At 46.3% G+C, this 11,084-nt stretch overlaps 1 protein-coding gene across 2 annotated transcripts in view; it reads left to right on the top strand.

The window, feature by feature from the left end:
- The first annotated feature begins 3,368 nt into the window (after nucleotides 1–3,368).
- The window catches only part of IQSEC2 (IQ motif and Sec7 domain ArfGEF 2), a 203,614-nt gene continuing 195,898 nt past the window's right edge, over nucleotides 3,369–11,084 (top strand). For both annotated transcript variants that reach the window (XM_088453404.1, XM_088453402.1), the window contains exon 1: nucleotides 3,369–3,944. In XM_088453404.1, the coding sequence (XP_088309530.1) occupies nucleotides 3,478–3,944 (467 nt within the window). In that variant the 5' untranslated portion in view covers nucleotides 3,369–3,477. The remainder of the gene's footprint in view (nucleotides 3,945–11,084) is intronic.

Here is an 11,084-nt window from a genome sequence, read left to right as displayed (position 1 = left end):
TTAGCCTTTTTTAAGGTTTCTGAAGAGTAACCTTTATCTACAAATCTCTGTTCCATGATCATCATTTCGGTTTGAACTATATTCTCATTGGTACAGTTCCTTTTTAATCGTTTGAACTGACCGATCGGGATATTATTCAGCCATTTATTATGATGTTCGCTCGTCCGGTCTATGTAGGAATTTGAGTCGGTTTCCTTTTTATATATTTTAGTACAAATATTGTCAATCTCTATATAAATAGTAAGATCTAAAAAGGTGATTTCTGCGGGGCTTATACTAAAAACCAAATTGATATTAAAATCATTCACATTTAAAACTGTACAAAATTCGTTTAGACACTCCATTCCACCTATGTAAGTGGCTCAGCGTCTCTGTACGCAACTACTGTCACCAATACACCCACACTTCCATAACACGCCCATAATGCGTGCCATCTCTGTGCGTGCTCTAAGCCACCTCTTTGTCACTGCCCAATACATTTTAAACACATTTATGAGATCATGCGTCTCTCGTATTCCTCAATCAGGCCCGCCAAGAGCCGCGGCGGGCCCGGGTAACAGGGGGCGTGGCCTAATCGTGGGAGGCGTGGCCACGCCCCCTTCGGGGAAAAAAAACAAAACGATTTTCAGCGCCGGGCGCTCTGAGCTCTCTCAGCCCGGCACAAAGCCAGGGGGGCGTGATCTGTGTGATCGCTCCCCCGCACAGGCATAGGAGACTGCTGTGGCTGCTGCTCAGCCTCCCACGCTGTGTGCTGGGCTGCTGTGAGGGAGGGGGGCGGCATCGGACCCGGGCCCCGCAGGAAGCCCCGGACAGGGTAAATTGTACCCGCTCCCCCTCCTCTCGGCGCCCCTGTCCTCAATCACAACTTTGACTATGTGCGCACACTATCTAGAAGAATAAAATCGCTCCATTACACCTGACATCGGCAGCGCGTGTGACTCAGAATCACGGTCTGAATGGGTTACAATAAAGCATGTACATTTCATATGGTCTTATGTTAGGGTTGTGGCGCTTTCTGCACCCGTGTATATATGATCCACGGGGACCCAGCATTTCTCTGCTACATGTACCTGAACATGGCACCTGGGCACCGCTGGTCTGCTGCACAGATACTGCCATCCATCGAAGGGCATGTTAGTTGCACAGGGCACACGCATACAGGCAGGCCTGGTACAGCAAGCAGTGTGTCTATGACAGGGATAACGATTATTATTTTATGATGTGGGCATCATTAATAGAGCCACAAAATTATTACTGTTGCCATTGTCGCAAATACAATTTTTCAGAGCCGTAACTAGACTATTTGGTGCCCTGTGCCAGAGAGAGCATTTGCGCCCCCCTCCCCCTTGATTTTTTAAATAGGGGCATAAGATTGTGCATGTGAAAAGGGGCCATGGCCACATGGGGAAGGATCAGGGAATAGATAGGAGAAGCCAGGAGATGCTGGGGATAAAAGAGGAAGCTACAAGTGAGACTGATAATAAATAGGAAAATTGACAGGCCTGAGCAGTGCCCCCTGCCCTGCGGTGCCCTGTGCCATAGCACTGGTCGCACTACCTTAGTTACGGCGCTGCTTTTTTTTATTATACTCAATTAACAATATTGCCCCTTAATATAATTAATATTACTAACTTATTAAATTATACATTAATTCCGCCCAGCCTAATTTTACTAATAAAAGAGAATAATGATTTTGGCGGGATGCAGTCAATATCCTGACATAGGTGATGCCGGAGCTTAGAATACCAGCCCCAGAATCCCAACACCTGTCAGTACCCCGGCGCCAGGATAAAAATAATATATATAAAATAAAGTTAAGTCTAACAGGGGTATTCAATATGAAACGTTAACCTCGCCGTCGAAGTTTTCATTGCACATCGGAGCTTTTGCCAGCGAAAAAGTATCACGCGCGACCCCGATTATACCCGTATTCAATATGAAATCGGCGAAAACGGCACTTGGCGAAAGAGAAATCAGCGAAAACTTCTATGATTTTTGGGGAAATCACCCTAACACCCCCAAAAAGATGCTCTGACATGGGGGATCACTCTGGATACCCCCGATTAGCCCTGCTGAAGGTTTTTGGGGTCTTGAAACGGGCTCAGTAGCTGCTATTTTGGGGATTTGGGAAGGTGGTGAAGAATAGTATTTAGAAGTTTTTTTTGCTGAAAATAAGTAGTCCCAGCAAATTTGGGGTACTTGAAAATTGGGGTGAGCATATTTAAAAGTTGCTAAAGTGAAGTTTTAAAAAATCGTGAAAAATCCACCTGCCACAAACACCTGCAATGAAAAAAACACCTGGGGCATACTTGGGGACCCCCCTAGATTGTAGTTCACTAGTTTTTAACTTTGTATCCCCCAATTTTTTTTTTTGCCCCCAAATTGGGGTCCTCTGAGGTTTTTTTTTTTTTTACACAGTTTACCTTTGGGGGACTGTCTGAAGGTTGCAGGGTGGTTTCTGAAATGTTGCACCCCAATTCTGAACTTTTTTTCACCACCCATTCCTTGGTGATACTTTTTCGCAGGGTTGAATGCAATATACTTTTCGCACCGGCGAAAAGTTTTCAAATTAAATACGGTGTAAAAGTAAAACCGGCGAAAATGACGTCACCCAAGCAAAAACCTCACAGAAACGGCGTTTTCACTTCATATTGAATACCCCTATAAATATCTTTCCAAACCCTTTGGAGGCGACTCTCCACCTTTATGGCATTTGTACGCACATGCTGTAATATATACAACATGGTTTTTATTTTCACTTCTATTTAAATCCACAGCTGTTAGACGCTGATTTGAGTTCTTTAATTCTGATTGTGAGAATTTTGCTGTATTATTTATTGTACTAGCTGAATTTCCATTATGCATTAAAGATTGGCCATTATAAATGGTGTATTTCATTTAGCCTCGCTTATTGCACCTGAAAAATAAGTGGGAAAAGCAGTTGCTGAAGACTGTTCCGTCCTCACATGCCTCAGATCCCTGGTAGCAATGTTGATATAATGCAGGAGGAATTGCATCCTCTGACAGCTCACTGACAGCCAGTGAACACACACACACCAGAGCTGCCAAGCTGCAGCATACACGTGTTTCCACAGCAGCTTGCCCTGGCTCTGCTATTTATTTTCATTTTTGGGTCCCGCTCTCCCGAGGAATGATGGGAGTTGTAGTCCGCATCTCCCGCGCAGCCCCCACAGGTGTCACATCTGACAGGTCGGAGGTAGGCGGGGCTTACTTCGCCCACACCGCCACTCGATTGGCTTCCGATCTCCGATGGCTCCCGCCCCCCACCCCGCGATTGGCTGGCTGCGGGCAGTGACGCGCTTCGCCTCTCGCCCCCCAGGCTCCTCCCGCCTGTCAGTGCGCAGTGACTCTGCAGCACTCGCCGCGGTAGCATCGTGCGCTCCGCCCCCGGCACCATGCCCGGCCGCCCGACCTGAGCAGCCCCGCAGCCGAGCTCCGTCACCCCACACGGCGGCCATGGAAGGGGGAGCCGGCTCGGGCGCCAACCCCGGGGGGCAGGAGTCCCCGAACCGGGCCGTTGAGTACCTACTGGAGCTCAATAACATCATCGAGAGCCAGCAGAAGCTGCTGGAGACCCAGCGGCGCCGCATCGAGGAGCTGGAGGTGCAGCTGGACCGGGTCAGCCAGGAGAACCGGGAGCTGAGGGAGAACCAGGCCAGCCGGGCGGAGAGAGAGCAGCACCGGCAAGACTACAGGGAGCCGGGCGGGGGAGGGTGCGGGGGCTACGGGCATCACCAGCATCACCCACAGCACCCTCACCACCACCACCACCCGCAGCATCACCAGCCGGGCTACCCGGCTTACTCCGCACCGACACACCACCACCGGGCCCGGGACCCCTCCCGCACCAACCGGGGCACCTCCCGCAGCTCTAGTCCCGGACACAGCACCACCAACAGCCCGGCCACCACCCTGCAGAGGAAGTGAGTATGTGCCAGGTGGAGCTGCTAACATGGGTAACAGGTGGAGGCTCTGCACTGGCATGGGTACATGCTGTAATGCCAAAGGTAGTGACTGGCATGAGGGACAGGGGGGCTCTGCACTGGCATGGTGGGCATACAGTAAGGTATACCAATGGTAGTGACTAGCAGGAGGTACTCGGAGGCTCTGCAGATGTGCTCTGCACTGGCATGTAGTGACTGGCAGGAGGGATTGGCATGGTGACATACTGTAAGGTATTCCAATAGTAGTGACTGGCAAGAGGGGCAGATGAAGGCTCTGCATTGGCGCACAGTAGTAAATGTCAGTGGCAGTGACTGGCATTGGTGTGAATGGTAAGGGGGAGTCACTGCATGGATATAATGGCAAGGAATGAGTGTGTGTCATTAAGGAAAACAGTAGAGGCTCGCTGTACTGCTGTGATGGGGCTAATGTGTGTGTTATCAAGATAGTGAAAAGTAGAGGCTCTATTGGTGTAATGGAGAAACGTGTGACATCAGGATGATGCTGACAAGTGGGGGCTCAGTTTTTGAATAGTGTTTGTCATTAAGATGGTGACAAGTAAAGGCTCTGTTTTGGTAAAATAGAGTAGTGTGAGGCATCAGGATGAATGTGACAGGTGGAGGCTCTGTATTGGTATCATGGGTTAGTGTGTGGCATCAGAATGACGATGACAGGTGGAGGCTCTGTATTGGTACCATGGCTTATGGTGCATACACACTGGGCAATTAAAGTGGACGACTGAACGATAACGATATCGTTACCGTTCAGTCGTCCACTGTATCGTCCATTTTTTACACAAAAACGATGAACGATGACGCGCGTTCCCGCGGGTCGTTCGTCATCATCGTTCATTGGGATAACATGCAAGCCCACCTGACAATGTCGTCAGGTTGCTGCATGTTGGGGAATGGGGGAGAGTGCCCGGCGCTGAACGATATCGTTAATGGTATCGTTCAGCGGGTGTGCTCAATGTCATGAACGACATTGAGCACACCCTGCGGGGACACACTAGACGATATCGCTCAGGGAGCATATCGTCTAGTGTGTACGCACCATTAGTGTGAGGCATCAGGGTGAATGTGACAGATGAAGGCTCTGTATTGGTCTCATGGGTTAGTGTGAGAGGAATCTGTAAGATTTACCACCGGACGCCTGTTCGGTGGTTGGAATCCCGACAGCGGCTGCCCGACATGGGTGAAAATCCCGATCGTCCCTAACTTAAGTATTGACTAACCTAATTCCCTCCCCTTAGGATGAATGTGACAGGTGGAGGCTCTGTATTGGTATCATGGGTTAGTTTGAGGCATCAGGGTGATGGTGACAGGTGGAGGTTCTATTGGTAGAGTGTCTTAGTTTGAGGCATCACGGTGATAGTGACAGGTGAAGGCTCTTCATTGGTATAATGGGGTAGTGCTAGCATCACTATGGCAGTGACAGGTGAAGGCAGTACAATTGTATGATTAGTGTGTGGCATCAATATGGAGGGGGCATTGGTAAATGGAGTAGCATGTGGCATCAATGTTACAGGGGCAGGCGGAGGCTCTGGAATTATTATTTTTTTTTTTTTGTGATATGGGAATAGAACCGAGACATGAAAGTGATATTAAGTCCTGAGATACCATTGACCGTGTTCTCCCCAGAATTTTTTTCCAGCCGGGTGGTATCAAGAAGTAGCTGGGTGGGGCCTTCGCAATAATAAAATGTTTTAAACCCTGACCTATAATGATTTTAAACTTGAAATAACATTTTATATATTAATTCTCCTCTTATTAGAGGCCCAGTTGTCTGATTATGAAATGCTACAAAGTCTGTTGGATGTGGTCCTTTTTATACAGCTCCCAGATACTGTCCCCATTTGCAGGCTCCCAAAGTGCCAGGTGGTGCACCCGCAAAAAAACAGCCTGGGGAGAATACTGCCCTCCCTTACCATTCCAGCCCGACAGGTCTCAGGCTGCTCCCCCACTGGCTCTGTCAAAAGTGCCGATTATGCAGTGCCCCCTGTAGTTATCCCCTTTATACATTGCCCCCTGTAGTTTTGTTTTGCCTTTATGCAGTGCCCCCAGGCTGGCCCCATATGCAGTGCCCCCAGGCTGGCTCCAGCCCAGCACTTACATGCACATGCTCGGCAGCGGCGCTCCCACTCCCGCTGCCTCGCTCTGACTGGATCTAGCAGACGCGCAGGGTAGGCTCTTCACGTCGCGGGTGAAGTCCTGACGTCGCCCGCGCAGTGCATCACTGGGAACGCTTGCCTCTGAAGCGTTATTAGGCTTCTTTAGCCTATGGTCGCTTTAGAGGCCAGCATTCCACACCAGGAGGCGGAGGGTGACCGGGAATGCGGTTGGGGGAAGTACCGGGCGTTGGGCTGTTTCAGCCTGGGGAGAACACTGATTGGTATTGGGGTGCTCGGAATGTGTGTTCTCTAAAGTAGGAATCTGCTTCAGGGGCCTCTGATGGTTTGGGATGCATAACAATCATGTTAAAACCATTTTGGGGGTCACAGAACTTATATTGCACATTACAAGACTATAGGTCAGGGAACTTTTTTACCTTTTACCCCAAAATATATTTAGATACGCCGATGTTACCCCCTTGATTTGAAAGGAAGGGAATCCTCTAGTAGTGCCCTCATAGTTATGCCCCTGTAGCAGTGCCCTCATAGTTATGCCCCTGTAGCAGTGCCCTCATAGTTATGCCCCTGTAGCAGTGCCCTCATAGTTATGCCCCTGTAGCAGTGCCCTCATAGTTATGCCCCTGTAGCAGTGCCCTCATAGTTATGTCCCTGTAGCATTGCCCCCATAGTTATGCCCCTGTAGTGCCGCTTGTACAAAAAAAACAAAAAACACCTTAATCCCCGCTCCTGCGTCCGCCCGGTTGCTCCTCGGAACTATGGGAGACATCATGACATCTCTCCCATAGTGCGCATGGAGAGAGCCGGAAGCTGGAGTTCAGAAGAGAACTCCGGCTAACGCAGCGCTGCAGAGAAGGAGCCGGGCGCCCGCTGGTAATAACATCTCAGCGGGCGTCCGGCTTAGAGCCTCCCTGTGGCGCCGGGCTGGAGGTCACTGGCGCCGGGTGCAGTGGCGCAACCGGTTCACGTGCACCTCCAGCACTGCATCCATTACCCCCAGGAATTTCAGTTTTATCCCAAATGTTCCCCGACCACTGCTATAGGTTGTCAATGACAGCTGCTCTGAGGACTGCAGGTGGTGTGCACCTTCTGCACCTATTATAGATAAAAGCATATACTGAGGTACTGTCTGTGACCATAGAGGGTAAGTGACTAATTAGAAGTTTTGCATGTACAGTCAATTAGCGAAGCTGGTATAATCAGTAGCGCTAGTAAGTGGTAACCAAGATCTCATCAGAAATTATTTGGTTTAAGAAAATTCCCGTAGGCCATAAAAAAAGAAGAAAATCCAGTTTGGTGAAGAAAATGTTATTCTGATATACTAAGATTACAAATGACTTGTAAATGCTCTCGTTTGTGTATGGAACAAGGTAATGTCTTCTGAAGTAAGTGAACAGTGACCGTTTATAAATTATTCTTATTAAAATAATTTTATTTGTATCCCTATGTGACAGTAATATTGGGTTGTTTCATATGTCCAGGCTAACAATATTATTGTCACTGACATCAATGTGCTTCCTTTATGTAGTGGTATTTGGGTATGTAATAATGAGATTTTGTAGAGTGGTTGCGTTTTGGGGTGTGCTATTTGGCATAAGACGACACCTGATTTGTACGACGGTAGTGGTACTATGTAAGGCAAAATTGTCGCTGAGAGTCGGAGGCATCACCCATATTGTTGCATACCTGAGACGCCTGCTTTAAGAAAGGGGAATGAACTTTGGGGGGACCTATGTGACAGATGGACAGGTGAATGCACTCGTATAGAGACATAGGTGACAAGTGATATTTCAGTGTGCACACATCATAGGAGGATTGCATTTGTATTCATTACCAACAAGCCATACTGTTTGGATCCAGTGACATAAAAATGATGTAAAGCATCAGGAAATGACAACACTCGGATGAGGTAACCCTCTATTGACGTTTTACTGGGGTATATTACTGTAATAAGGAACGATGGTGTTCTGCTGCAGCCTCTGCTATTGGGTCACTCAGGCTCCAGCTGCAAGCAGCCAAGCCATATATTACAGGAGACAGATGTGCGTGGCAGTACATTATAGTGTGTGGGGAGATGTATGGACAGGTGCACAGCTCTCGTGGCGGAGACGGGTAATATTGATGTAGATGGCAGGTGAGTGGGGGTGTAGAATCTGTGCAACTTGTCTTGTTCACAGTAAATCCCTGTATAATGGGTTATTGGTCGGTGGGACAATACAACAGTGTATCATTAAATTTTCTATGAAACAATGATGATTAGTTGAATAAAAATACTGAACCAATTAATTTAAAAATAATCTGAACAGACGATTGGTTGTGTATGTATATAATATAAATATATTAGAGTTACAGTTGTATAGTTTCCTTCTGTATTCACCTTTATTACCTTCAGTATAAAGTTTCCATCCAGTGTGTGTGTTGCTCTGAGGACTGCGGTAATGGTTAGGTGGTGTGCACGTATTATAGATAAAAGTTTTATAATAATCATGGCTATTAATGAAAGTGTTGAACAGCCTCTGTCTTGGAAGGTGCGTGCTTAAGTGACAGAAATCCTGTGATCTCATCAAGCTGTCAGCTTTCAGGACATTGGTTCAAAATGGTCACATGATATCCGGGTCTCTGGAATGTCTTCCTACACCAACAACTAAAATAATACCGAAGTAATAATGCAAGTGTGACATAGGGGCATAGTTTAATAGCTGGTTTTACAAAAAATGTTGTGTCTGCTACTGTTCGTACATTGCAGTTAACTTACTAAAGTGACCACGCACAAGGCGACTGCGACACCCGGCGTAAACTTCAGTTTCAGTACTATATTTTTTGTTGTTGTCCTTTTACACACTGCAATGTCAGATGAATGATATTGTAACGTGCGTCGCCAGTGTTACAAGCTGTATAATTCATACAAGAATTTTTCAGAACTGCGCGACCATTTCTCTTAATGGCTGTGTCCATTTGTTATTCAGAAATACAGGATGCTTCGCAAAGCCATTTCATGTTTCATTGTGATGTTACAGGTATTATGCATGGGCTCGGGGGTTCTGGAAAATGCACCTTGTCCTGGCGTTGTGCTGTAATACATTCAGTTGGAACATGTGTTTTATGCTGTGACTAATACAGAGATACATACACTCACTGTACAGAGATACCTGACGGGTGACCCACTTCTTGTCTACAAGGATGTCGTGCTGTGTGATATACATTGCGGATCTATATTATTTATAGGAAGCTTGTACGGCAGAACTCGACAAACCCCAGATGCTAGGTCAGCCAGGTGCCTAAAAATAGGCCCATGGTACTGTACTCCTGGTGGGTCCGTGCCATGCATCAATTGGGGCATCAGTACGGCTGTTCTTGAGGAGATGGTTACATAACGGTCCTTATTGACTGCCCAGAATGAGCTGTGCATGGCCTTCTGGAGCGCAAAATTTAACCTTGCTCGCTGGGGAACAGTTCAGATTCCATAGTTTTCTGATCATTCGGGCACCGTGGTGGCCCAGCCCTCTGGGGAAGTCTTGTGGTGAGTTCATAATACCATGGTTAGTGTTGGAATGGTTTGTGATGAACAATTTTGGTAATGATGATAATTCAGGGAGGATTTAATGATGAGTATGTTAATGTTGACTGAGGATGAGGGAGGGTTAATTATGACGATTGTAGGGATGATTAGGGTGACATTCTGATAAGGAGCAGGGCAGGATGGTGGTAGTAATGCAGGGGACACCTGGATCGGGGGTATATGAGGAGGAGGATGAGGGGGCAGTTGGATGGTTGGTGGGACTGAGTGAGCTGTGATGATGCTGAGGAGGGAATGAATGAGTTGTGAATGTCTATAAGAGGGGTAAGCTGGGGAGGGGGCTTCATGCACGGTCATATTTATTAGCAAATGTCACAAACTTTTTTTATTTTTGATTTGCTCGGCTCCCAGGTTCTACAATATGTCGATCCCTGCTCCGTAGCTATGGTATGCGTTCCTTCTTCCAGAGTAGCCATTGGGGCTATTTTAAGCACTCGCAAATAGATCGTATTCTTTCATTGCGGTTGGTTCCAAAGTTAAATCTGCTAATTTGTTTATACCATGACCGGCTTTTGGGTTTGAATACGAAACAACCGTGAAACATGATTACTTCTTGTAGCGTGCAGTGATCTTTTTTTTGTGAAAGGAAAACATGAAGACATTCATGAGGGTCAATGCCTCTAAAAAGGAAGTAGGAAGCTGGATTATACACTGGTAGTGAATTAGTTAACGTGAACCCACTATATGGAGAGGTAATCACGTTCCCTCACATTACATCACTATCGCATCCTTTAAATAGCTTCAATCCGTTAAACCTCATTCATGGTGACGAATTCCCCCATCCTGATCTAAGGAATGTATTACTCACTGCTGCATACAGCGGACTGTGACGGCATAGAGGAGCTGCCACTGTCTTGCGTGTGCCAGGTCAATCATGCAGAAGCATTGACTGGTCCAGGACCGAACTACTGAGTGGGTCAGCCAGCTGCTTAGGGCCTATAAAGGGCGCCAAAATAACCCTTTTGAAAAATAAATAAATAATAATAATAATAAAAACTAAATAATAATAAAAAAAATAAGTAATAAAAAAAAATATATATATATAAATAATAATAATGTTTTCAGTTTGCACATTCTTTTCACATCTGCTTGAATGAACAAGCTTATTTTTAATATATTGGGAACATGGTTGTCATTATAAACCTGTCATTTGATGAAAAGTTTTCTTTAAAATGATACGTTTTATAGCATTGATCTTCTATAAGGACGAGATTCACATTAGAGTGCATTTTTTATTTTTTTTTAGTTAAAAATCTGTAATCTATTTGTGTTGGCTGTGAATGTTTATTTTTTTTTTTCTTAGGACCTGGTAATTGAAAAATATCCACCTATTGGGATAGTATATTTTGGTGTAGGCTTTGGAATGTGTTACATTGTTGCTGCTCACTAATGCAGTGAGTCCAAAACTTTCGTGAA

Source organism: Taudactylus pleione, unplaced genomic scaffold (assembly GCF_031769625.1).
Source record: "Taudactylus pleione unplaced genomic scaffold, aTauple2 ptg000579l, whole genome shotgun sequence".
NCBI classification, from domain to species: domain Eukaryota; kingdom Metazoa; phylum Chordata; class Amphibia; order Anura; family Myobatrachidae; genus Taudactylus; species Taudactylus pleione.
Note: the sequence above shows the minus strand (reverse complement) of the source record. Positions and strands in the feature narration are given on the sequence as shown.